Here is a 25,277-nt window from a genome sequence, read left to right as displayed (position 1 = left end):
AAACCACCAAAGTTCTCATTTTAACATCATTCTCAATGACTACACAAGTGCCTTATCTGGTGGATGTTTCGCAAAGAAGAACCAAGCTGTACATATCATCAAGTCGACAATTTCAACCTGGGAGAATATCATGTCGCCTCACAAGGTCAAAAATATCTGACTGGATGGTGCAAAAGAATTTCACAGTTCGGAAGCTACGACATATTTTGAAGAGAAGGGAATCTTAGTTCAGAAAACGGCTGCATACTCTCATCAACAAAATGGGAAAGCAGAACAATGGGTCCGTATTATTGAAAATGACGCCATGACGATGCTCATCCACTCAGGCCTACCACTCCAGTTCTGGAAAGATTCAGTCCATACTGCAATCTATGTTCGTTTCCGTTTACCAACAAAGACAATTCCTGACAACAAGACACCCTATGAAATGGTTCATGGCCATCCACCAAATCTATCCAATCTACAAGTATGGGGGTGCCAATGTTGGATCCAGGTATCTGAAGATATCCGACTAAAATTTGGAGACAAAATGTTGGAAGGGATATTTGTTGGTTATGAAGATCATCGCGTAGGATGGAGAGTTCGTGATATCAATGGGAAGGAGCATTTTTCTGACCAAGTCGTGTTCAATGAATCTCAGTTTGGTAGACTACATAGTCCACGATCGTCAAAAACTTCTATATCCAAACTCGATCCAATTCCACCAGTACCCAATTTACCATTGAATCTTTCATCTCCAACTTCAATTCCACCTACTGGTCCTCATCCCCGTTGCGCAACGAAACTAACGGAACATGGAAAGGAATGGCAAGAGGGAATTTAACAACACAATGAACTTCTTCAGGAACGACGCATCAAGGAGGGACTTTCTCCTAATTGTGATATTGTAGGATGCTCACTTGCTTGTTGTATTCTCGAAGATGACTTCGAATGCTTTGATGACGATTCTCAATTCTTCTTCGCAGCACTCGCCAATATTCCCAGTCCATTCAACCCAATCAAACCTCGTTTGACTTCGACTTCTAAACCACAGACTTTTGATCTCAGGAAGGCACCATCCATACGTCGGGAGATGTTATTACGACCTGACATCAATGAATGGCTTGACACTGAGAACAGGAAGATCTCTGGACTTTTCAATTTAGGAGTTTTCAAAGAAGTATCCACATGCCCGAAGGGTAAATTTCCCATTGGCCTAAAAATGGTCTACGATATCAAACTCGATGGCACAAAGAAAGCTAGACTTGTCACACAAGGGTTTACTCAATGGCCTGAGGACTATGGGAATGTCCATGCACCAGTCACCAGAATGGTATCCTATTGAATTTCATGGCCTGGACTGCTCACATGGATCTCAAACTATATTGCTTTGATGTTAAACAGGCCTTTTTGAATGCACCTCTCGCTGAAGAAATATATGTCAAACAAATTCCAGGCCGACCAATTACCACCCAACCTGACGCGGTATACTGTTTACGACGAGCGCTCTATGGCCTTCACCAAGCTTCAGCAGCTTGGTACTCCACGCTCTGTAAAGCGCTAGATGACATTGGCTTAAAGAGACATGAATGTGATAATGCAGTCTTCATCGGCCGCTGGACAACACCACCCGACTTGTCTATCAAGATGCCCACTAATGGTGATCTGCTTGTGATACCTGTTCATGTCGATGACGGCTTGGTCTCCACGAATTCTACTGCACTCTATCTCTGGTTTATTCATCAAATTAATTGTCGCTTCAAAGTGGTCGATTTAGGCCCGACTTCAACTTTCCTTGGAATTTGAATATATTGTGATCGCACCTGACGTCTGTTATGGCTCTCACAGGAATCATATGTTGAGGATCTTCTAGACCAATACGGATTAACTGAATGTATCATTCATGACCTTCCACTCCGATACAAATTCAATGGGCCCGATCCTAACCCCTCTCTGTATGCTGATGTTGATACTGAATCTCTCACGAAGATCTATCAAGCACTAGTTGGCTGTCTCCTTTTCCTCGCACTCTGTACTCGACCCAATATTGCATATACTGTCATGTTTCTCACTCAATTCAATTCGAAACCATCCCCTCAACACCTTATTGCAGCTAAAGGAACTCTCCAATACCTGGCAAAAACGTGTACTTGGGCCCTACAATATGGGGGTGATCATCGGACTGATCTCCTCAACACTCTCGGAATCAAATCTGATATGATCGCTCTTTCTGACACCGACTGGGGTAGCAATGCCATAGATCGCAAATCAATATCGGGCTTTGGGATTTTCCTATTTGGTGGTTTAGTTGCTTGGTCAGCCTCGAAACAGAAAAGCATTGCCCTATCATCAAACAAAATGGAATACATGGGCTTAACACATGTACTGAAAGAATTATTGTGGATTTGGGTATTTACTTCCTTAATTTCACTTCCTATTCTCAATCCCTTTCCTTTAATTTCTGATAATCGATCTTCCATTGACATTGCAAATTCACGTTCTGTATCCAACCATTCTAAACATATCGATATCCGCTATCACTTTATCCATTCTCATATTGAAGATGATACAATTTCCACCATTTGGTGTTCTTCACTTGATATGATTGCTGACATCTTCACCAAATCACTACCAGATCTGCACTACAAGCATTCCCTATCCCTTGGTCTAGTACCACTACCAGCTATTACATGACCACTTCATTCATCGGTGGGGGTGTGTTGGAAGGCATTCTCTTCCATTCATTCCGCTCCCACGTGACTCAGACTACTTAGTTCACTCTTCACACGCCCCTTCCCCTCAGCTGTTTTCTACCTCATCGGTTCAACGCTGAGGGTAAGTTTCTTTTGTCTCATTATACCTACACTACATTACTCACAAACTAGATAGTCTTATTCAATCTTCATATAGGTATAATATTAGCAGTTTTCTACCTCATCGGTTCAACACTGAGGTCTTATTCAATCTTTGTATAGATACTCGACCTCTAAGACATGGTTTGCCTCAACGTTAGCTGACTGCTGCCGCTCTTCTTCCCTTCTTTGGTTCTATCATAAAAGTCAGACGATGAAAGGACGACCACTTGGCAAGAGAAAACGGCCTTAACCCAGAGCTCAAAGTCACTGACCCTATACAAGTTTCTAATACCATTTAATTAAGTCTAAGTATTTTCATGCAACAAATATGATCAGCACATACAACAGTTGAAATATGCTTGCAATTTCTTCTTGCAATTTCTTCTAGGGATGACATGTAAAGTTGAACGAATGCCGATAGCAAATGCACACGCAACGTCAGGTTCCCCACCGATATGCGCGGAAGAGAACAAGCACAGTTTGAGGGTGGGAAAGAGGTAGTGGACTATATGGCAGTCGAACCTTTGAAGATTCAAAGAGGATAGTTCGTAACGGACAATGTGCTCAAGGACCTTCTCTATGATATGAAGAACAGAGAGAGCTGCGCGAGTCCAGGATTAGGGACTTGGCTGCTGGCGCAGGAAAACGGAGATAAGAATGGATGACGTAGGAGCGTTAAGTGATATCCATAACAAGAGCTGCTTTTGTGTGAGCAGAGATACTGGAGTAAACTCGGGGCTAAGCCCTTCGAATATCAAAGCGAAAGAGTGGTACGAGTGGCGATAAGTGGCGATAAGTGGCAATGGGACTAGGAAGGAGTTGTGGAAGAGATGCAAGAAACGAACCGCTGACGGGATGTGAAGGACTCTCTTTCGATATATACCAGGACGGTACTGTGTTCATCTGTGCTAATTGACCACCTCGCGTCCTCGCGTCTCCGAACTGTCCGGCTCTGCGACTGTCCTGGGAGTCCCATCGGCGCATACGCTCTCACCTGGAGCAGCAAAAAATGACTGATGATACTGATATTGAGATAGATTATGGACTTTCGATCGAAGGATGGAGAGAGCGAGGTTAAGAATGTAGGCGTGCCCGATCCTTTTGGGTCAAAAGACGTACAGACGCTTGTTTTGATCAACGGTCGTCGCGCCAGTGGGATATTTTTCCCCACTCTCGTCTTGACTCCGAAATGGTATCCTGTAGCGGTCGAATCAACTGTCCCTCTCCTCATGAGGCAGTAAATCTCTTATGACTTGCACCGACCTAAAATGACTAGGGAATGAACATCCTTGTAGTTAGTGCCTCTGAGCCTAGGTTTAACTTAAAATTGAGTTGGAGTCAGGGCGTTAGTGCGTGGCATCAATGCTGGTAAGAGTCGAAAGCAATTATAGGTGATCAAGTCGAGGCGTTAAGAGCGTGGCAGTGAATAAGTATCTGTGTGAGAGATGTCCAGCCTGCCTATGTCGACACGGTTGGTGATTATGAAGCGGACGTAGAAATTTGAGGCCGTTAGAGTCTGAGTGTCAGCATCAGAAAAGGAATAGTCAACTTATAAACAAGACTAAGACGTACACAGAGATCGTATCTTTCGATACAGGCCGAGAAGGCACCGTTTTTTTTTTGTTGTGTTGATTTGGAAGTTCCTCGAGCTCCTGTAGCGTATATATGGAATATCGAAAATAAAAAGAGATCCGCCCAAGGATTCCTCTCGGTGCTCCATTACTTGGTGTTAAATTCATTCTTACCTAGCTCTTACCAAACATTTGCATTCACATCTGAGACTCCTTTGTCTGACTCTCGGGAGGCCGCCCAAGTACAGAGACACCCTTCGAAATGTGGGCTTTAGGGATTATCGGTATTGTCGCACCTCCATACATTGTACAATTACTGAGCAAAGGATGGTCGGCTAGAGATGAGGCCGAATTCGGGACATGGGATGCCTAATATGGCAGTGGCTTAAGATTCCCACATGCCGGAAAACATTCGGCACGGTGTTCGGAAGTTCAGCAGACACGTAGTGCTATAGCTGAGACTTAAGGACTAGATACTAGCTATCGGCGGTACATTTATGATTTTAAACGACTTCGAGGTTGAGGCAAGTCTGGACCAGATCCGCTTTTTGTGTCCGAACTGCATCAGGGACGATGAATCCTCTGAGTCCAACACAAGAATACCTGATGCATTCTGAGTGAACGCCGAGTAGCGGGGCGTCTCATCTGAGTCAGCGACACAAGCCTCTGGCAGCGTTGCGCACCTAGACTCTATCAGTCCATACAAAGCCTTGGCTAGCCGTATGAAGGCGATATTCCACCCGAATCGGGTATACACCCGAATCTGATATGCAAGTTTCGAGCCCAAGAGATAAACCCTAAATGAAGATAGTTTTGGGGCAATGGGGGTATGACCAAAACCTGCCGACATCTGTTTGAAGAGCTCTGCACCTTCAAAATCACCGTTCAAACCGGCCTAAAACCTATTAACATACCGGCCTCGCGATTACTTCATCCGGTAATCTAGGGGTAATCTCTTGTTTCCGAACAGCGACGGTGCAAAGCTAGGGGTAATTGATGATCTACTAGCTCTACACGACAAAACTTCTCAGAAATCGCATTCAATTCCTCCGAGTCCCTCCTAAAAGAACCTCAGAGCCTCGAGATCAAATATCGGTTGACAGGAGCGAGACGTCCATACCTTGAAATACACCTCAAATCAGATTGAAAGGCGCACTGACGCTGATTGCTCCTCTTGATCATATCCTCGCGCCTCAAAGGTGTCATCCGCGGCGACCCCGTTGGACGTATGTCAGTCCCGGGTTTCCATGCTCCTGCTCTTAAACATGTGCCTTGTTTATGAGATTTCACTCACTTGAGGTCCCTAAAACACCTCGGACGTTTTCCTGTGCATCTGACCTCCACCTCCTCCTCGAAAGTCTACTCGACTCTCACAAATTCTGTTGCCATTTGACCGCCGCTGGTAGTACAATGTCGGTTATTCCCTCACGAATATTAGGCTGCCGATGCGGCGGGCGTACAAAACATTCATGCCCGTGTAAACATAATAGCCTGGCCGATTGCTTCTTTGTGATCCATTGAACATAATACATGCCAAAATTCGGAGTAGACGGTGGTAATGCGTGTTTTGAGAATTCTTTGTCAAGTAAGCCTAAACTATATATTTCCGCACGGAATACGATTCAAAATGCAGTACGTTAAACGATCAATATACGTTCAGTACGAAACTCAATCCCTTCTCAAATGAATCTTCAGGTTTCCTTCTTCTGATATGCACAATCGCCCTAGTGTTTGGGATATTGACATCTCCCAGAAGCTCCTCAGGTGGACGTTTACCATCCGGAAAACGGAATTCGTAATTCATCAGAAGATATGCCATGAGTATCTTTAGCTCGGTAGACGCAAAGAAGCGTCCTGGACTAGAGAAATTTGAGTCAGTTGAGGATTGAGGAATTCAAGCTATTGCGACACTAGCCATGCATGAGTCCCATGTCCAAAGGGTATGTACATCGAACTTGTCGCAGTATGTTGATGCTTTGTCTTCTGGCCCTCTTGCTCACGGAGTGTGCTCCAGCGGAAGGGATCAAACTCCCTAGCATTTTCGCCATAAATTTTGGGATCTTGGTGCATCGCTCTTGCAGGACAGTTGACGAAATTGTCCTTAGGTACAAATGTTCCGTCTGAGAACGTATGATCTTGTGCGACCTTCCGGAATCCAAGAACTGTGGTCCGCCCATTAGTCTTGATAAGGGTCATATCTGTCAAGTAATAAATACTCAGTTAGATGTAAAGTAACTATATTCGGTACCTGTCAAGTAATAAATACTACGTACGTCGTGAGCATGATATATAAGGCTAACTAATATGGGGCTCACCTCAGTTAGATGTAAAGTAACTGAGGGAGCCCCGTTCGACATCCGATGGTGTGGCTGATAAACTGTACAGTGCATATGTAATCGGGCGGAAGCAAAATACGTGGTCAAAGCTGGGGACTGTGCGTACGCTGTGCGGAGGTAGAATCTAACACCCCCCCTGCTCCGCACGATACAGTCCTAGTAGTCCGACCATCTTCCCGTGGATTGGACCGCTAAGAGCTTTAGTAAACACGTCTGCTACGTTCATACCTGTTCGGATCTCTAACACTTTCACCGCCCCACTAGCTACCTTCTCCCTGATATAGTGGTCCCGTAAATCGATGTGCTTCACGAGAGCATGTCGTTTGGAGTTCTCGGTCAGGCTGATGGATCCAAAGTTGTCGCCCAGCAGTGTAACGGGTCCCTGCTGGTTCAGATCGGCCTCCGCGAGGAAGGATTGTAGCCAGACCGCCTGCTGGCAAGCCCGGGACAGGGCGATGTATTCGGCCTCCGTGGATGACAGTGCGGGTGTGGGTTGGCGTTTAGAACTCCAGGAGACGGGTGCCCCGGCCATGAAGAAGACATATCCCGATGTAGACCTGCGGGTGTCCACACATCCGGCATGGTCAGAGTCGGAGTACCCTTTTGGTTTCAGTCCTACGCCCGGCAAGTGCTCTTCACCTGCTGGAGGCGCTTCGTAGGTGATGGCGTAGTCACAGGACCACAGGAGGTATCCAGCCAGCCACTCGACGCACTCCCAGTGAGTCCTGCCGGGGTGGAGTTGGTATCTTGCTAGTAGTCCAGCGGCAAAGGAGATATCAGCGCGGGTGCATGTCTGGCACCACAGGACCGATCCCACAAATTCGCGGTATGGTTTGTCCGACATGAACTGCAGCTCATCGTCTGGGAGCGGGGTGGGTGCTTCGCAGAGTTTGACGTTGGGGGGTAGGGGTGTATGGCGGCGTCGCACGTGTAGGAGGTGGAAGTGCTCGAGCATGCGGAGGATGTAAGGCTTTTGGGAGATTGTAATGGACTTTGTTGTGGGGTTCTGCTGGATGTTCATTCCCAGCAGGACGTGGGACGATACCTCGTTCGACTCCCATCGCTTCGCCAGATCCTTTACTGCCCGTAGTCTCCCATCCTCCGTGGATGATCCTCCGCAGACGTCGTCCCCATACGTGCTGGTGAGTGTATATTCGTCGCCGTCCCGTCGGTATCGGATACAAGGGTCGGCTCTGGATGTGATGTATCCATCTTCACTGTATCCAGCTGCGAGGGTCTCTTGCCAGTCGTGGCTCCCTTGCATAGTGCCATAGATGGACTTCCTGAGTCTGCACACCTTGTCTTCGTTTCCTGGTTGAATGAATCCGTCGGGCTGTCGCATGTACACTTCGTGGGATATGGGTGAATTGAGGAATGCGGCTGTGAAGTCGATCTGGAAGAGGGAGAGCCAAAGAGTAGCTATGATTGCCAGTACGATCCGTACCGACTCCATGCGCGCGACTGCCCCGTATGTTTTGTCATAATCCTGTCCTTGGATTTGGGTATATCCCTGTGCTACCCACCGTGCTTTCCGCTTCAGTACCTCCCCTCCTGGTCCCCACTTTATGGCGTAAGTCCATCTCCCCCCGGTGAGGTTCGCGTTAGGTGGTAGATGCACCAGCTCCCAGCACTCCTTCGCGACGAGCGTTTCGTACTCGGCTTTCATGGGTGGGAGCCAAAGTTCTGGGGCCTTCATAGCCTGTTTGAAGGTAGACGGGACCCATGTATCGTTCGTCGCTGACGCGAAAGCCCATGGGTTAGCAGCAATAAGTGCGAGTGTTTGGTTGGGTGGCGGAGAATCCGTTGCCCAGTCTTCTTTGTTGGCCTGAGCCTCGTGTTCGCGCTCTGCTAGAGCCTGGTTTTCGATAGCGACACGGGAGGGGGTGCGTACACGGGCACTTCTACGTAGTGGTGGAGAGGGATCGGAGGTAGGACCGGTATCCCGTGTTTCTTCGTCTTCTTGATCCGCATGCTGTTGAGCTGTGGGTCCATTCGTGGGTGTGGTTGGTTCTAGACTGCCTGCAGGCTGGTTGCTTACCAGGTCACCGTCGTCAGTCGCCGGTGTTTCTTCCCTGGAGCGATGCGCTTCTCCTTCCTCAAATCTCACATCCCTCGACTCCAGGAAGGTGCGGCTAGGTTGGTGCCACAATCGGTACCCCCTTCGTCCCATGTAGCCTATCAGCTGGCATTCCACCGCCTGGCGCGCCAGTTTCCCCTCGGTTCTGCTCTCAGGAAGTGTAGCCCACGCTCGGCATCCAAACGGTCGCAAATGCGATACGTCCTGCCGTTTATTCGACCAGTATTCGGTGGGCACGCGGTCTGGGAATCGTGCTGTGGGCACGAAATTGTCCACATAGGTGAATGTCGCTGCGGCCTCTGCCCAGAAGGAGCGGGGAAGTCCTGATTCTTCGAGGAAGGTGCGTACACCTTCGATGACTGTCCTGTTACCTCTTTCTGCCATCCCGTTTGCAGATGAGGAGTATGGGGTTATCTTTTCAATGATAATCCCCCGGTCGGCGCAATATGCTTCCAGGAGGTTGTTATCGAATTCGCCTCCGCCGTCGACCCGTATAATCCTCATCCTCTTCCCTGTTTGGTTCTCGGCCATCACCCGGTACTTATGGAACTCTTTTAGTGACGTTTCCTTTCGCTTGTCCTTGAGGAATGCGGGGACCCGTACTGATGACGCTCCATCGGAGAAGAGCATCATGTATCTTGCCCCGCCCATGCTTGGGGTGGTGGCTGGTCCCCATAGATCGATATGTACCCTCTCAAGCACCTCTGTCTCGTGAGTGAGCTTTTCATCGAATGGTCTACGCGTTGCCTTCCCGTACAAGCAGTCGATACACATTCCGGCTAACGTTTTGGACTTGATTTGTAGCCCATCCACGAGGCCCCGACTCTCCATTCGCAGGATTCGTGGTACGGCTACGTGTGCCAGGCGCCGGTGCCAGGTGTGTATGTCGACGGCCTTCTCATGGGATCTTGCTGAGTTGGCCTGTGTCTGGTGCAGGGTCTCCACTTCGTACATCTTGGTCTTGCCTCTCCCCAGCATCGCTACCTGTCCTTCCGGCGTCTTAACGCTCAATACTCCGTCGCCCCACTCTCCTTTGAAGTTTCGCTGGTCAAGAGTTGATAGGGAGATTAAGTTGTGTCCGAATTCCGGTGTATGCTTCACGTTCGTGAGTCGGATTCGTCGCATTACCTCTCCTACTCTCGTCGTGAACTCAACGGTTCCTGTTCCATGTATCTGGAACCTTCCTGCCTCGCCTGCTAGTGCGCTGGTCCCGCTCTGCCCTTGTACTTGGCTATATTCTACAAAGTCTGATTTGCTCACCCAGCAATGTTCAGTTGCCCCGGAATCAATGAACGTTCGAGTCGACGGTGTTTTCGCAGGCGCATAGAGGAGTGTATTATTTCGGCGTGTTGTACATGCCAGTGGGCTGGGTGCTATGTAGTGTGTATGTACGTCCTCACTCCCATTCACATCCCTAGTCCCCTGATGCTCCCACCCTCTCAGAAAGGTATGATCATTGCTAACGAGGGATCTGTTAGTTAGGGATGTGCGTTGGTGGGGTGTACTGGGAGACAACGTACTGGCGCCGTCTCTGGTTGTCTTGGCTGACAAGACATATGTATCCAGTGGTGTTGCGGGCGAGGTCGTCGTGTTGGCTGTAGCAGCTACGGCGTTTCCGGGGTTCTGGTTCCTATTCGGCTCGTTGTTCTTGTTGAACCTCCAGCCGTTAGGTCCTTTACCCTCTGCTCCCCCTCCCTTCGCCCAGCACTTTTGGATAGTGTGGCCGATTTTCTTACAGTTCGGGTTCGCGCACGTCGGCCTGTTTTTGTCTGGAGCCTGGGCGCTTGCTACGTGCATCGCGAGTAGTGCCTTTACTTTCTTCTCCTCTCGCTCTTCCTCCGTTCGTCTCTTTTCCTTTTGTAACCAGATACCTTGGAGGTAGATGAATGCTTCGCTGCTTGTCTTTCCGGGGAGGTGCCTGATGTCAGCATCCCAGTCTTTCGGGAGTGACGCAAGAACAATCACTCGGAACTGGCCGTCTGTTATCACTGCGCCGGCATTCGTAGCCCTTCTGAGTAGATTTCGCATAGTCCTTTTGTGTTCTTCCATCGTCTCTTCGGGGTAAGCATATCGGTGAGCTCGGAGGTTACTATCGTGGAATAGTAATAGCTCTTCCGATTTTTGTTCGAATTGGTTGACGAGTTCCTGCCAGATTGCGGACGCCATTTCGGTATAGTCTACCCCTAGTCCTGTGGGGTCGATAATATTTGATACTATCGTGCTCGCTACGTATCGGTCTCGGGCGTACCATTCCTCAGGTGAGGGCGTCTGGCTGTATGGTGGTGTTGTTACTGTGGGAGTAGTTGTGGTTCCTTCTGGCGAAGTGACGGTTACCGCAGGTTTCCCGTCGCTGGGTTTGGCAATCGTTCCGTGTAGGTACCCTTGTAGTCCTTTCGATTCTACTGCGAGACTAACTTCCCTTTTGTAGGGCCACCAGTTATCCTCCCCTTCGAGGGCTATGCCTGTGGGGAATCGTTGGACATTCGGCATGTTTGATGACGATGACATCGTGGAACTGGGTGGTTCGGAGGCTTGGTGTGTATATGTAGTTGCTCTTTTTAGAGTACCAGTCTCATAATCTGTCAAGTAATAAATACTCAGTTAGATGTAAAGTAACTATATTCGGTACCTGTCAAGTAATAAATACTACGTACGTCGTGAGCATGATATATAAGGCTAACTAATATGGGGCTCACCTCAGTTAGATGTAAAGTAACTGAGGGAGCCCCGTTCGACATCCGATGGTGTGGCTGATAAACTGTACAGTGCATATGTAATCGGGCGGAAGCAAAATACGTGGTCAAAGCTGGGGACTGTGCGTACGCTGTGCGGAGGTAGAATCTAACAATATCATGCGGACTTGCCTCCACCGATACTAAGTCGGACCGACTCCTTCAAAAGACTATCCAATTTAAGACATTTTTGCAGCGCCGTCTTTGACCAGCCCTCTCGTTGGACCACTGTTTGGACTTCCTGGCGTATTGGTTCGGAAAATTGTGGAGCTGCACAGAGGTCAAAGAGGACGTTCATGAAGCTCTACCATTGACAAATTATTGACTGATTCTAGTGACTTAATTCAGAGCACCTACCATCGATGTAGTCCCGAGCGAAACAAAGTTCACAAACGCAATTCGCATGGCCAGCTTCTCGGTGTCTGTTTCTATTCCCTGGGATAAAAACCAGTCGACGAGGGTGATCTTATGACGGCCATGTTGTTGATGAAACAGGAGAATGGGAGTCAAAAGTACTTACCTGTTTTGGATCACTGTCCATGTCTTTGACCACTTGACGGCGTTCATCAATAATCGGTCCCAAGTATTTTAAGGCAGTTCTCAACGTGGAACGAATGTTGGTCAGGAAAACAGAAGCTAAACTGAAATTCTGATGAGCAGCGAAATCATTAAAGAGAAGAGGCTTACGGTTTCAGGAACTTCAGAAACACTCGAACAACAGCAGCGTCCTTGATGACATTGGTGGCAAATACTCTCATAAGAGCTAGATATTCCTCGTCGTGACAGAGAGGTAGACCAACAAAGACACGGTTGAGCATACGATTGATTGTGTATGTGAAGACATCAGCGGCTCTGATAGGGACCCACTCATCGGTATCAGTAGGCAGCTTCTCGGCGAGTACTGTCTTTACTTCATCAAACATATCTGGAAAAAGTTCAGACAAATTATGTGTGAGATGCGTCCTGATGTAGTTGATATGGTATGGATTTGCGACAATATCACCCCCAAAGGTCCACTCTGCCTGGAACAACTGGACGTTCATATTCTTAAGTCAGAAATTGTTACATCCCCATATTGGTAGAGAATCTTACATCTTTAGCTGCAGCCTCTCCATTCATGAGGCTGTCAGGAGCTTTCATAACCTCTTCGACAAGCCGTGGCCCCGATGCAAAAACTGTCCAACGGTCCGATTCCGCAACTTTGAAGATGTGGCCTTTGTGTTGATGATAGCCCTCTTGGACAATGCGCATACTGTTGGTGAGATAGCGTCGGGCAGACAAGTAGGATCCAAAGATGTTCCCTGGGCCCATGGTAGGTGCATCAACCTAAAGAACCGAGTTCAGTCAACGACAAACTACGGGATATACAGTTTCAGCTCACCCAAGTGCGCCTGTAATTTTGCCATGCTCTGACAGCAGCTGTGGTGGCTATCAATAGGAACAATATGCCTACCATACGCGCGATGGATGAGACCTGGAGGTAGACATCCTGAACAAGTAAATCCCCATGCATCATGATGAAGGACATTTTAGAAATGCAATTTCCGTTCAGTCCTCTCTATATATAAGTATTAGGGTATCGGGAAGCATATATGGCCCTGTTAATCAGCACTCAGGCTAATCGGAAACATCAGTGCTTTTCATGAGCACAACTTCGGCAGAAAATTGAAATTGGAGTGTCAATGAGTCCCTACTACTAGGCAATTGTTGAATAGATGATTTAGAGAGATCATTGAGTTCCAGTGCAATTATTTCGGCTAATCGCCTACTTACCTGTGTACTTCCACTAACTGCAGCATCAAATATGGCCATTATTGTCCAACTCGTTCCTAACCAATGCAGTTATCTTCAAAATCCACAGTGGAATTGGGCAGGTGAAATCTGCCTTTGTAGATAATCCTTGGCTCAACACACTGGCAGCAGGACACAGTGTTCCTCCAGCCTCAGAGATGTTACAAAAACCTTGTCTGAGAAGCTTTCCTCAATTGTGAAAGTTCTCCTTCTTCAAGTTTCACCGTTTCACTGGCCAAATCATACATACTTGCACATAGTGGTGCGCGGTACTGATGTGGGAATGGTAAACAAGAATGGATGCTGATAAGTAGAGGGAGATGATATTCAAATACTGACAATTTCAGTAGCACGGGTGGCGTGAACAGCGGGAAAGTGATGAATTAGGTAGAACGGAAGTAACAATAGCACGAACACAAATACAGACCTGAACGACTTTGGATTGGTGGCCCATGATAATTTTCGGAGAACACAAAATGCAAGAGCTAGTAACCAGAGTCAAATATAGCAGTGCTGATAGCCTTCCTAGGCAAGGATGAAAGGCACTCCTGAGGAAAATTAAAACTTGTGGGTCTGCTAAGCCGAGTCAGGTAACTAAATGTTCGTGGATCTGCTAGCCTGAGTTGTGCATTTAGTTGAAGATCAATACTCGAGAAGACCGGTAGGTTAACGATTGTGATCACGGGAGAGTTGAGGGTGGGGATGGTAGGATCCTGAACCCCTTGGTGGAAAATATTCTCCTGGAAAGATGTGGACCAGAAGTTCTAGTTCCACGTTGATGAATGCATCTGAAGTGGTGGTGTAAAGCATCGTCGCACGGCGAGAAATGCCCTTAGGGAGACTGTAGTCATGAAAAAAAGCGAAAAAAAGCAATTAAATGAACACTCCAGAGCGGAAATATGGCCCAATACTGATCAAAGTTTTCCAGAGCCTCTGAGGATCTCTAGCACAACTCTTCATGTTAAGAGAAAAAGGCGAGGTGACATAACAAGTTGCCAATTTCAAGTTTGTTGTCAGCTGGGACCAGGATCGCGATGGAGCCAAAATGGAGTCTGCATCACTGTTCAACAGGATTTATGCTTGCTGATTTTATGAGCAACATAAGTGCACCATACATATACCCAGTTCCGATATATATATGTCCTTTCACAGCCTTTCACATTTCAGGATCGATCTATCTCTCGGGAAACTTGGGGAAAGTCTTTTGCCATTGATTAAATCAGTTATGCATGAATCGGACGGTCGAAATTTAGCTCACCTCACCGCCGATGTAGTATTGGAGCTTGAAGCATCTTGAAGTTGTTCTTTTCGGTTTGCGACATGGAAAAAAAGCATTAGACGCCCAGATGACTAATGATCGCTTTTGTTTTATTTCTCCTGAGGTCTATTTCGATGATTCCAACAACGGCTTCAGGCCTCCAGCATCGTCGCCACTGCCCCTCGATATTTTCCGTCCAAAAGAGGTTTCCCTCCTTTTCCCTCCCATTTCAGCACGGCGGATCCGGTCCTCCAGAAGGACATGCGATAGCAGGCCACTGCACCACCGTGCATGGCAAAAACTCGGCTCCTTTTTTGGGGGGTTATTGAATATTATGGAATCAAATAAACGGGGCGCCTTACAGGCGCCGACATTGAATGTTTTTTTAAGAATGAAATAAAAGCAAATTTACATGAATTACAGTATCTATAGAGCAACAGGGAGTAACTGAGTGAGATGCTGTGAGACGAGAAAAAATAATTGTGACAGAGTCACAGTCCCGTGATATCCCGTGCCGGTCACAAGAATTCAATACAATTCAACTCAGTGTTACATTTGGCCAAATAAGGCGAAACTACTGCCATAAAGGGAAATAATTTTTGTATGGAGTACCGTACATAAGGACGATCCTTCCGTAAACTACAGCCTCGTAATTTTGTACTCAAAAGCACAACGGAGACAATGACATCGTTTGAGCACTTCCGTCGGAGATGGTTGGAACCGTTGGGATTCAGAGTGCGGCACATCAGCTCACATCAGCGACTGATGTAAAGATGCACGTGGATTCAGAATTTCAGACTTGGTCCATCCCTGCCACTTTCCTACTTTCCCTTCCTACTTTTCCCTGCTTTTCGCTCAGAGCTGGTCTCTGCTAGTCTTTGCCTCAAGTTCTTTTCAAGCAAAACTTGCTTTCTACCTAAACCAAATGCGGTCTCCTTTTCTCAACTTTCTCGTCCTGTCCATGGCACTCAGTTTCACGAGTCTGCTCGTCAAAGCCGTCGCTCTTCCGCAATCCCGCGTGCAGTCACCTGCTCCTAAATCTGCACCAGTCATGGGATATCTTTTTTTCATGAATCAAGTTGGTGAACCCCTACGTTCTGTGAATACTCCGTTTCTATCTAATATCAACAACATAGAAGGATGCTCAAGCTTACGAGCGACTTGGTGGATTTCCCCCAAGTCTTGGAAAGTATACAAAGACTATCTATCCCGGCCCTACAAATCCGTGAGTGTTCTTGAATATGTTCTTGTTCCGATATCGATTACTGAAATTTTTTCTAGGTCTCTCTCGGACGGTGTCCGCGGGGTCAGTCGTTTTGTTTCGTTAGGTTTCGTTGCTGACAAACATCTCGAAAACATCAATAACAGTGTAAAATTCACGATACGCATGGATTGATAAATGCTGCCCGAGAACAACGTGCCCTAGTAGGAGTTGTATTACACCAGCCTTTTCTGTGCCATCTAATGCTGTTGCCAGCACTACGATTCTAGCAGAATCATTACCAAAGAGGAGCAGGAAGTCCTTGTTGGAGCTGGGCCGATACCGCCGATACTGTTCCGTGACATTCAGCTTGGAATTACGGATCCTCCGAAAGCAAACCTCGTAATGCATATACCCAGCGAGTGGATCCAGCGCTATCCTCCGACTTTGAAATGTGGTCTACTTAGTGAGTAGTTCGTGATAATCTGCGCTTTCGGGCCCTATAATAATTCCTATTATAGCGGATGCGAGGACAAGTGAGAGCAGACCCACAGTCAATTTTTTCGAGTGGGGTATCGAGGGCTTGCCCGAGAAATTCAAGAAACATTCCAACTTTTAAAGGTTTATATCTTCCACGCCGTCTTGTAGATTGGTTGACTACATTAGGAAGTACTGAAGTGCAGAATCTGAAGGAATCTGAGGGAATCTGGTGCTCCACTGCCAGTATACATAGTACTTATTCAAGTTATTGTAACTTGCCTGGAACTTCGTTTGAATTTGAGATATGCGCTGATACGCGATCGATTCTTCACTGCATTGAGGATAGGATATTTCGGATGGATGTCACAGCCTGATCACAGCCTTTGCTTTCGAAATATCAATTTATACGACAGTACCTCCGAGTATTTCTTGCTTTCGTTCGCTACAGAGCTGGTCTCTAACACTCACATTTCTGGGCTTTTGATGCTGTCTTTATCTCTTAAACTTCTCGTGATTTCTGTGATCAGTCTTACGATTTTGGTCGTGGTCAATGCTTCCCCCACCCTGAAACCGACTCATCTGACCGCTGGCCACAATGGTGAAAGCCGACTGATAGGATATCTTTTTTTTCTGCATGAAGTGAGTTTGTCAGTGCTTGCTTTGCCAGTGTACTCTCTCTAATTAATAAACTTGACTTAGAATGAAATGGATCGTTATAAACAAGATGGGAAAATCCCCGACCTGTACCTGGAAGACCAAAAAAACCCTTTCTTTCTACGCCCGATCTATTCTCATCCCGCCTCGAAAACGTGGGTGGACATTGTTTCTGAATCTTTTTACGATTGCTCAGACATCCTACTCGGGTAAACAGATACCATGTGGTCAGTCCACTTCTTTTTACAATGTAAATGTACGAACTAGCTTTCCTCCGGCAGTGTAAAGTTTTGGATACAAACCACTTGCTCGAAGGCGTCAAAGAGAAATCACTTGTCGCAAGTCTTACCCAGAAAACGCTTATTTCCATGCCATCTGACCTCTTAACCAGCACTATACCAGTAACACACTGGGGGCGCCAAATACGTTCCAGGACTACCAGCATTGTGTTGTGGTCACCCCAGTTCATCCCCTCTTGAAACAAGAACTTCAAATGGATGTTCCAAAGGCCATGTTGAAAGTCCGTCCTCCCACTGTGGATTGTTGTAAGTGGCCTTCGTAACAGTTTGTCCTCTCCACCTCTCATACGTATATATCGTAGCGGACAATGGCGACAGACCGGTTGCGAACTGGCTTGATCTAAATCTCCATCTACCGGACCAATACATAAAAGAGGTTAAGGTGAGCCTTCCATCCTTTCGATATCGGCACGCCCAGTTATAATCTTGTACTTGCTCAACAGATGCACGGGTAATTCATACTGCTCCAAGAATTTCAATCGCAGTCTTAGCTAAACATATCCACCGCCACTGCTTTGTACTCGAAATCGAACCTTATATGAATGGCAATCTGCTTACTAGTACTCAACCTCTCGAAGTTCATTATCCTCCACGAAATAGCTGGACCAACTGGGAGCAGCAGTGACAGGTTACCATGAAGGACAATCTTTTCTCTATGGTCATAAGACGGTATGGAGTAAGAGTAAAAAAGCAATAGAAAGTCCAAATGAGTGTAAGTGAGCTGTATATCAACAAAATTTTGCAAACGAGTGTATCCAAAAGGAGAGCAGACTGCTGGCAAGAAAAAGTACAATATGTCCATTCAGAGCAAAATCAACTAGCACGGCCTCCTATTCATGATTCTCTCTCTATTCGTTCGTACTCCTCCTTTTCTTTCTTATTCGGGGGAGATAGTTCAGTGACACAACACTAGACGCCAGAAGAATCTGTTTGATTCTTTCCCAAACTAGGTTTCTCGACTCCTAACTACCTGCTAGGACCAGTGCCCAGCACCGCATCCTCAAAAAATCCCTCTCCCATGTCTTTAGCTTGGGTGCCTGGACTATCAGAAGCATCGTCCGGGAAACGAACATACGAAGCGTCTGAAGAGGGAGGACGTAGCGAGGAAGGACCAGCGACGGAAGTGAAGCTCGGATTGTCTGTGTTGATAAAACCAAAAGTGGAACTGGTAGGACTACACCACGATTCGTAGTACTCGTCGTCGGTTAATTCTTCTCCGTCTAGTTCTGATTCCGACAATGGGAAACCATCCTGATCCTGTTTGCTTACTGTTTCCTTCTTTTCTTCCTTCCCCTCCTCCTTTTCCCCCTTTTCGCTCACTGGGTCTGACCCTGGGTGAGAGACGTCCGAATCAGAATCTAAGTTCGAAGTCGCAATCGCATTTCCGATATTGAGTTTGCTACGTATTTCCCTGCCAGTGGTCGTGCCATTCCCTTGTCGGCCTAGTGAGGGAAATCTGTTGAATGTCGGTCGAAACAAGCTACGCTTGCGTTTCCTAAGAGGGTACCTGATTTCCCTTGACCGCTTATCGTCCTCGTCCTGACTCCGTCGTGCGGACGCATTCGCGCGTTCTGCGTTTTCGGCAGCAATGGCGTTCGGACGTATCAGCTCATACGCGTCTTTTGCGATAGCGCGCTTCGTACGGTTACCATCGACTTGCACGGCGAATTCCCCATCAGGGCGGCTTCTACAGTCGAGCTTTGGCAACGCTGACGGCTTTTGCGGCTGTCCAACGGTTCTGAGTTCGCGACCCGACACGTATTGTGGATTGGAGCTACCTTCAGCTGCGCGAGCCTTGGAGATGGAATCATGGGACAGCGAAAGAGTGGATTGCAAGGGTAAGAGAGAGTGGGTTATAGGGGTAGTCGATGTGGCAGGGTGGGATGGGACATAGTCAGATGGTGCAGCGTGGTACAGCGAAGGTACAGAAGCACGAGGACGAGAGACTGTTTGAGAAGTGGATCTTGCAGAGGCTGGCGCTGGCGCCAAAGAGACTCGAGGAAGGACATCATCTTGACTCTTGTTTTCCTTGTCATCCAGTTCCCAATCAACCAGTGCGCGCGGCTCGTTGACGTCCTTGGCTTTCTTCTTCCCTTTCCTATCAGAAGATCCTTTATCGCCGTCTTGGTTGATCTGGGGGCGCTCGACGTTCTGAGACGGCGATGCTTGAAGGACGCTACGAAATCATGCATTATTCAATATAATAAGTGTCAAGAGGGCCTTATTCACCTTGGCTGGGATCCACCAGGGTTAGTATTTTGGAAAGAGTCAGTGAGATTGTTCTCGTCGATGTCTGGAAGGAAAAGCGGAGTCTTTACAGAACTATCGGAAGGATGATTGACATGGCCACAATAGCAGTCAGGAAATACTAACCCCCCGGTGAATATATCATTTATCGAAGGATATGAAGCGTTTCTCTCGGACATATTGGTACGAAGTTGATGATGAATTTGAATATTTAAGGATAGATAATGGAAGATAGTTTGCACCTGGCTATAATGAAGAGACAATCGATCAGCCCATTGATACATGATCGGGAGAGTGAGTGCAAAGACGTACCAAAGGAAAAAATGGAGATTGTGAATTACCCTTCAGCTATCTATCATGTCCTTTATACACCTCCCCGCAAGCCTAGCCACTCAAGAGCATATCGCTAGGCGGCCAAAGGACCGAATAAAGCAGAAACATCGTGGCCAATTTGACTTGACTGATAATTCCACCAGTGCTTCAGAGTCGTGCTCACTCAGTGTGATATCATAAAGGACCTTTGTTCATTTCCCCCAAAAAAGTAGGTCCAGTTGGAGCAAGACATAAAGGAGCGTATCCGTAGCGTCGGGAAAGCGACAAAAATGGGGGAAAAGGCAGTGAAAATTTGAAAGGTAAAGGGCTTTTTACCGCCCTTTGTCTTCGAGTATTTGGAGTACAAGACTGACCATTTTAGATCTGAATTCAGTTTTAATGCGAGATATTCAGAGAAAGCAATAACAAGACTACATGGCCAACACACCATTATACACAATCCGAGGATGATTGTAGTGAGCAGTCAGAACGCATTTGGCACGAGATTGTTTCCGTTGTTAAGACTGCATGAGGCCGCATGATAGACGAGCAGACCAGACCGTTCCAGACGAACTAAGGCGTTGTATTTTTGAAGTGCAAGCTGTTGCAACCAACTGATGTATGCGCTCAGTGATCATGAGATATCGTAGTCCGTGTCAAAGTCGCGTTACGAATATAGTCTCACAAACCAAAGCAAGATTTAGTAGCTGTCCTCATATGATGCAAGATCAATTCCAAATAAACGGTTCATTAGAAATCAACCAATTAGATACGGTGTAGCGATATAGAAAAGAATATCTCGTATCAAACGAAAGCTAGAAATATCAAGGCAAATGCGTTGTAAATCGCGCGTGCGCTCGAGCTTGGTGTTCCGCAGAATCTGAAGCAAAATTCAAGCATCAGCGCTAGCGCTGAACATTTGAGCCAAGGGATGAATCAACACACGCGCTACAGACAATGACCGTCTAGCAGGTAATAGAGCTGCCATCAGTAGTGTCGATCCAAGAAGTAACATCACCGTTCTGTGAATAGTCCTCGTCGACCCATCCGAACTAAATAAGAGAGATGTAATGAGTACTTCACTACATTCCAAGTATAAGTCGACTGGGCACATACCTCGAAGATTCCGTTCAAAGTGACGGCCTTGAAAACGCCGTTAATGTACCAGACAGTTTCTTTGGTACCCAGCTACGTGAAGGAGATCAGTCACAACGACAAAGAGTCAACGGGATGACTAAGATGAACTTACAGTGGTATCCAATCCCTCGTTGGCAGCGTACAAACTAGTCGTTGTGGAACCCTCAGGAAGAGTGACTGTGCTGTTGACCCACTCGATCGCATACGCCGCAGGGCTGCTTCCACTGACCGGAATCATAGCAGCGATAAGTCCCGGGTAGGGGCAAACCTGAGTAAGAGTCTGCGTCGTGGAATCGTACGTCGCGCTCAGAGTGGGAGTGGAACCACCGGCTTGAGACATAGCATAACCGTAAGAGCCTGCGATGAGGGTAAAAATACCCTTGGATTGGCCGTAGGGAGAGGTCGAGTTATAGGAAAGACCGAGGATGTCCTGAGCGTGCACGGCAGACAAGGACGCAGCGAGGCCAGCGAGGAGAGTGAGCTTGATCATTGCTAGAGAAGATTCACTGGAGAAAGAGTGTGTAGGCACAGGAAGAAAGAACCAAAGGGTGGGAATAGTGTTGGAATGGAGGGAGAGTTTGAGGTTTTATACCATTGTGGACTTGGACTACTTCGTTGCCTTCATGCTCCCTTCACGGAGAGTTTCCGAGTTCATGGAAACCTATGGAAACCCAATGGAAGCCTTCACAATTCCCGAACTTCTGCGTCGGACCCGTCGGATCATTAGCGAAGGAGTACCGCCCAAAAGATTCCTCGTTTCTCCCTTTCCTGCTCCTTTCTAGGTCGTACTGTCACCACTGAATTCCTTCATTATCATCTTCATTCTCATGTAATCATGTAAATTCCTAACAGCCTTGTACTCCGGTCCAGCGAGGCTTCTGCCAAAATTTCGAGCAGCGGACGAGTCTGCAGCTGTGCACTGGTACTGCAGGGAAACAATGCAGGGGTTATTGACAGTGTGAAGATTCCAAATCCGAGAATACCGGTGAACTATCGGAAAGTTGACCGGAAGTAACCTGGAAGTAACCAACAGACAATGAATGTTTGAACTTGGACTGATCTGCACCAGTTTTTTACAGGGTTTTTAAAGTCAGAAATCGCCAGGAGGAAGACGCGGGGCCATTCTTCAAAATTAGGTGAAAGCTGAGAAGACGCGTCCAGATAAGAGTTTGGAGGCGATTCACTTTTCCAGTTTCATCCTCAAATATGCTCAAGAGCAATATGTAGGTGGTGGTACGAAAACAAGACGGGCCAGTTTCTCACACAGGCCAAAGCGTCCCTTACGAAGCATGACACTACCAGATACAGCTAAATAATATCACGAACATTGCAGAACGCAATGACTTAGTTCATATTGATAGAAACATTCACTATTGCTCAATATTACGTAGTCCCAGGTAAGTAAAAACGATGATTTACTCCGAGGTTTTAACGATGCCAGCAAGCAAAGCAAACAGATTAGCAGGTAATCGCGCTGCCATCCGAAATGTCAATCCAAGCAGTAACGTCTTGGTTCTCCTGGAACGTCTCGTCGGCCCACGCAAACTAGGAATACCATAAGATTTGATCCGAAACTTTGAAAGATGTCTCCAAGAAACTCACCACGTAAGTCCCATCGACCGAGAACTCTTTGAAAATACCATTTTGAGCGAAGGCCCCATTAGGACTTCCCATCTGTAACCAAAGAAATAAGAAATCGGGTCATCAGGATGTAATATTGAACGGAATATTCACCGTTGTGAGGAAAGCCCCATTTCCAGGCACGAGGCTTGTTGTAGATGATCCCTCTGGCAGGATCGCAGTCGAATCAACCCACTCAATTGTGAAAGTTGAGGGACTGCTTCCTTCCACAGGAATCATAGCAGCTATGAGGCCTGCGTGAGGGCACACCTGTGTAACTGTCTGCGACGCAGAGTCGTACGTCGCACTAAGAGTGCTCGTTCCGTCAGCGAATACCATCGAATATCCGTACGTAGACTCGAGGAGAGAGAATACGCCAGTGGATTGTCCGTATGGGGAAGTCGAGTTCCACGATAGTCCCATGATGTCTTGCGCGCGCGCTGCAGAGAATGCAAGTGCGGAGATGACAAAGGCAGATGAGAGTTTGAACATGGTCGCGAGCCTGGTGAAAAGAGTTGGGGGAAGTGGATAAAGTCGCCACTGTCAAAACTGAGTGTTTTAAACCTTCAATGCACATAGCCTCATATTCAAGGAAGAAATAGAGTGACATGGGCTGTTTTCGCCGCCTCGGTTTCTCGCAGGTTTCTCGGTTAGATTTGAATCTGATTTGAACTTGTGGTGAAAAGGGTGGCAAGGGAAAACGGCTCAATTAGCCCTTGGGTCGTCTCGACAAAGGATAATAGCACACCGACGATATCCTGTCTCTATTTGGAAAGCGAATATAGTGAACACAAGACCGCACTCAGAGTGCCCTGCCGCCCCGATCGAACCCTGCCGGCCAACGAAAAGCATTGTTGAGTGAATATGAGGACCTGATGAGGACTGAAGTACTGACAGTGGAGCCCGCCATCACAGACGGATACGGGTAGGGGCAGCCTCAGAGAGTTTCAGAGTCATTTCGGTTGATACGATTATATTACTTAGAGCTTACATATACTTTTCCATCTGACGACTACCGCTATTGTGCTATTGATTCCAACTGACGACGGACACTCGCCCTACAATAATCACCGGGCATTACGAGAGATGTGACTTTTTTTTAATACTATAGAACTCATTCGACCTCCCTTCTAGTCGTTGTTGTTCCAAGAAAGAACAGCCCGATAACGCATCTTCCCATCTCTGAGTCTCGCCATAGCAGCCTGGACGCCGTCTAGCGTCATAGGGAATCTCTCTACAATGACGTGAACACCATTTCGAGCAGCAAACTCCAAGGCCTTTTTTCTGTACAAACAATCTCAGTAACCAAACACCTGATTTTGAATCGTATACAGGCTAGGGTCTACTCACTGCATAAATCTCGTCGCAATCACACTTCCAGAAATATGCAATCCGTTCCGAACAGTTGCAAAATATGGCACCGTGAGTTCACCGTCTGATGCAGTGAGAGGGAAGATCATTGCCTGCGCGTTCAAAATTGGATAGAACAACCCCAGGTTCAACTTGGCTGATGTACAAATTATGAGGCGATCTATTTGTTTAGTGATCCCAAGCGCCGAATAATCGTCGATATTCTGGGTGAGATAGAATTCCTTGGCTCCGAGTTGCAAAGCTTCGCCACGTTTGGATTCCGTAGCTGAGAAGACTACGACTTCGACGCCCATTTTTGCTGCAAACTGGATAGCAAGGTGTCCAAGACCACCGATTCCCACTATCCCCACACGATGGTAGGGTTTTACATGGTTCACAAGGGGTGTCCACACCGTGGAACCACCACCTGGTATAGTGTTCGTCAATTAGGACTTAGATGAATGCACAGAAACAAACTCACACATGAGGGGAGCAGCGTCTTCAGAGCTCATAGATTCCGGAATTTTGAAAAGCCACTGCTCTTTGCGTACAGACACGCTGCTGAGACCCCCTTGTTCGAGGTCTGCTAAGCCGTATATTTTCCAGTTGGGACAATAATTGTCTTCTCCCCGTAAACACCATTCGCATTTCCCACAAGTCCAATTCGGGTATCCCCAACCTACTCGGTCGCCAACCTTCACTGCAGACACGTCGGAACCAATGCTGTGGACAATACCAATAGCTGCAAATCGCAAAATATCAGTTGTTGAGCATTGAGTGTCAACGATGAACAGCACCTTCATGTCCCAACACCATATCAGTCGTCACAAAATGAAGATCGGTGCCACATAAACCACTATGGGTGACCTTCACCGCGACTTCATCAGCAGCAAGTTCAGGGTGCACAAACGTTTTCTGGACGATTTCACCACAAGGAGACCCGCAGAATTGAATGGATTCCAATCCCATGGTGGTGCTAATGGTGATCAGCAAGCAAGGCGGGGCGAACACTACATGTTTATGTAGCACATGCAACTGCAACGCAGCGAGAATTTCGCAGCATGATTGCCGTACAATACGCACATAAATAGAAACGACTCACGCCCAGGAAGAGCTGCTTTCAAATAAGAGTCGTATTGGGCAAGTCATATGCGCAACTTCGTGAATTGTAGTATGAAGTGAATCATGAAAGGTGGTGTAACTCACCTCGGCCTTACGCATCCACGAACACTACTAACGGACTGTACAGGTCGCAGTCAGCGAACGAGTCAATTATGGTACAACCAGATTCATAGCCCGAAGTCTAGTCTGAAAGGCAGGAGCAAACATTGGTGTAAACTTGCCCACGGATTTGGACTTATTCGCATCATGATCTCGC

The 25,277-nt window shown here is 47.1% G+C and overlaps 8 protein-coding genes across 8 annotated transcripts; 2 read left to right on the top strand and 6 right to left on the bottom strand.

Annotated features, from left to right (window-relative positions):
- Window positions 1-6,104: 6,104 nt before the first annotated feature.
- On the bottom strand, window positions 6,105-6,535 carry C8R40DRAFT_1030848 (cytochrome P450; the record flags this gene model as incomplete). The annotated part of the gene is made up of 2 exons (XM_046223143.1): window positions 6,105-6,264; window positions 6,315-6,535. Coding segments are annotated over 2 exons (381 nt in total), but the record flags the coding sequence as incomplete, so codon positions are not given.
- A 5,133-nt stretch (window positions 6,536-11,668) lies between these two features.
- C8R40DRAFT_1171443 (cytochrome P450) lies at window positions 11,669-13,078 on the bottom strand (the record flags this gene model as incomplete). Its single annotated transcript, XM_046231703.1, has 6 exons — window positions 11,669-11,854; window positions 11,908-12,015; window positions 12,071-12,191; window positions 12,238-12,581; window positions 12,643-12,876; window positions 12,932-13,078. 6 exons carry the CDS (start codon window positions 13,076-13,078, stop codon window positions 11,669-11,671), a joined length of 1,140 nt encoding a protein of 379 aa, XP_046085430.1.
- A 2,319-nt stretch (window positions 13,079-15,397) lies between these two features.
- Window positions 15,398-16,647, top strand: C8R40DRAFT_1108256 (uncharacterized protein). Its single transcript, XM_046228249.1, has 6 exons — window positions 15,398-15,677; window positions 15,736-15,824; window positions 15,881-15,905; window positions 15,968-16,024; window positions 16,077-16,266; window positions 16,322-16,647. Exons 1-6 carry the CDS (start codon window positions 15,525-15,527, stop codon window positions 16,417-16,419), a joined length of 612 nt encoding a protein of 203 aa, XP_046085429.1. The 5' UTR covers window positions 15,398-15,524; the 3' UTR covers window positions 16,420-16,647.
- Window positions 16,531-17,885, top strand: C8R40DRAFT_309134 (uncharacterized protein). Its single transcript, XM_046234662.1, has 7 exons — window positions 16,531-16,919; window positions 16,980-17,089; window positions 17,152-17,161; window positions 17,216-17,272; window positions 17,326-17,479; window positions 17,536-17,615; window positions 17,677-17,885. The coding sequence occupies exons 1-7, from the start codon at window positions 16,641-16,643 to the stop codon at window positions 17,686-17,688; spliced, it is 702 nt and encodes a 233-aa protein (XP_046085428.1). The 5' UTR covers window positions 16,531-16,640; the 3' UTR covers window positions 17,689-17,885.
- Window positions 17,886-18,117: 232 nt separating this feature from the next.
- C8R40DRAFT_309360 (uncharacterized protein) lies at window positions 18,118-20,037 on the bottom strand. Its single transcript, XM_046234663.1, has 4 exons — window positions 19,793-20,037; window positions 19,607-19,726; window positions 19,463-19,555; window positions 18,118-19,409 (listed from the first exon to the last, which is right to left on the bottom strand). Exons 2-4 carry the CDS (start codon window positions 19,657-19,659, stop codon window positions 18,200-18,202), a joined length of 1,356 nt encoding a protein of 451 aa, XP_046085427.1. The 5' UTR covers window positions 19,660-19,726; window positions 19,793-20,037; the 3' UTR covers window positions 18,118-18,199.
- Window positions 20,038-20,757: 720 nt separating this feature from the next.
- C8R40DRAFT_1070136 (uncharacterized protein) lies at window positions 20,758-21,419 on the bottom strand (the record flags this gene model as incomplete). Its single annotated transcript, XM_046226198.1, has 3 exons — window positions 20,758-20,844; window positions 20,909-20,980; window positions 21,042-21,419. 3 exons carry the CDS (start codon window positions 21,417-21,419, stop codon window positions 20,758-20,760), a joined length of 537 nt encoding a protein of 178 aa, XP_046085426.1.
- Window positions 21,420-22,239: 820 nt separating this feature from the next.
- On the bottom strand, window positions 22,240-23,504 carry C8R40DRAFT_1265688 (uncharacterized protein). The gene is made up of 3 exons (XM_046233919.1): window positions 22,664-23,504; window positions 22,532-22,603; window positions 22,240-22,474 (listed from the first exon to the last, which is right to left on the bottom strand). The coding sequence occupies exons 1-3, from the start codon at window positions 23,039-23,041 to the stop codon at window positions 22,388-22,390; spliced, it is 537 nt and encodes a 178-aa protein (XP_046085425.1). The 5' UTR covers window positions 23,042-23,504; the 3' UTR covers window positions 22,240-22,387.
- A 131-nt stretch (window positions 23,505-23,635) lies between these two features.
- On the bottom strand, window positions 23,636-25,080 carry C8R40DRAFT_309058 (NADP-dependent alcohol dehydrogenase). Its single transcript, XM_046234661.1, has 4 exons — window positions 24,697-25,080; window positions 24,381-24,641; window positions 23,900-24,326; window positions 23,636-23,833 (listed from the first exon to the last, which is right to left on the bottom strand). Exons 1-4 carry the CDS (start codon window positions 24,866-24,868, stop codon window positions 23,680-23,682), a joined length of 1,014 nt encoding a protein of 337 aa, XP_046085424.1. The 5' UTR covers window positions 24,869-25,080; the 3' UTR covers window positions 23,636-23,679.
- Window positions 25,081-25,277: the final 197 nt, after the last annotated feature.

The sequence above is a fragment of the Lentinula edodes genome (assembly GCF_021015755.1).
Source record: "Lentinula edodes strain Le(Bin) 0899 ss11 chromosome Unknown C8R40scaffold_21, whole genome shotgun sequence".
In the NCBI taxonomy this organism is placed as follows: Eukaryota; Fungi; Basidiomycota; class Agaricomycetes; order Agaricales; family Omphalotaceae; genus Lentinula; species Lentinula edodes.
The sequence above is the reverse complement of the archived record's forward strand: the minus strand, read 5'-3'. Positions and strand labels throughout refer to the sequence as shown.

What these genes read in the sequence shown, in the direction of transcription:
- C8R40DRAFT_1108256 (XM_046228249.1), top strand. Translation starts at nt 15,525, where the DNA reads ATGCGGTCTCCTTTTCTCAACTTTCTCGTCCTGTCCATGGCACTCAGT. An exon ending in CCCGAGAACAACGTGCCCTA is followed by an intron (nt 16,025 to 16,076) that starts GTAGGAGTTGTA and finishes TGCTGTTGCCAG; the next exon opens with CACTACGATTCTAGCAGAAT. An exon ending in TTTGAAATGTGGTCTACTTA is followed by an intron (nt 16,267 to 16,321) that starts GTGAGTAGTTCG and finishes TTCCTATTATAG; the next exon opens with CGGATGCGAGGACAAGTGAG.
- C8R40DRAFT_309134 (XM_046234662.1), top strand. Translation starts at nt 16,641, where the DNA reads ATGTCACAGCCTGATCACAGCCTTTGCTTTCGAAATATCAATTTATAC. An exon ending in ATCTTTTTTTTCTGCATGAA is followed by an intron (nt 16,920 to 16,979) that starts GTGAGTTTGTCA and finishes AACTTGACTTAG; the next exon opens with AATGAAATGGATCGTTATAA. An exon ending in TCCTCCCACTGTGGATTGTT is followed by an intron (nt 17,480 to 17,535) that starts GTAAGTGGCCTT and finishes TATATATCGTAG; the next exon opens with CGGACAATGGCGACAGACCG.
- C8R40DRAFT_309360 (XM_046234663.1), bottom strand. Translation starts at nt 19,659, where the DNA reads ATGTCCGAGAGAAACGCTTCATATCCTTCGATAAATGATATATTCACC. An exon ending in AATGATATATTCACCGGGGG is followed by an intron (nt 19,556 to 19,606) that starts GTTAGTATTTCC and finishes TCCTTCCGATAG; the next exon opens with TTCTGTAAAGACTCCGCTTT. An exon ending in CCTGGTGGATCCCAGCCAAG is followed by an intron (nt 19,410 to 19,462) that starts GTGAATAAGGCC and finishes ATGATTTCGTAG; the next exon opens with CGTCCTTCAAGCATCGCCGT.
- C8R40DRAFT_1265688 (XM_046233919.1), bottom strand. Translation starts at nt 23,041, where the DNA reads ATGTTCAAACTCTCATCTGCCTTTGTCATCTCCGCACTTGCATTCTCT. An exon ending in ATGGGGCTTTCCTCACAACG is followed by an intron (nt 22,604 to 22,663) that starts GTGAATATTCCG and finishes CTTTGGTTACAG; the next exon opens with ATGGGAAGTCCTAATGGGGC. An exon ending in CGGTCGATGGGACTTACGTG is followed by an intron (nt 22,475 to 22,531) that starts GTGAGTTTCTTG and finishes TGGTATTCCTAG; the next exon opens with TTTGCGTGGGCCGACGAGAC.
- C8R40DRAFT_309058 (XM_046234661.1), bottom strand. Translation starts at nt 24,868, where the DNA reads ATGGGATTGGAATCCATTCAATTCTGCGGGTCTCCTTGTGGTGAAATC. An exon ending in AGACGCTGCTCCCCTCATGT is followed by an intron (nt 24,327 to 24,380) that starts GTGAGTTTGTTT and finishes ACACTATACCAG; the next exon opens with GTGGTGGTTCCACGGTGTGG. An exon ending in ATTGCGACGAGATTTATGCA is followed by an intron (nt 23,834 to 23,899) that starts GTGAGTAGACCC and finishes TTGTTTGTACAG; the next exon opens with AAAAAAGGCCTTGGAGTTTG.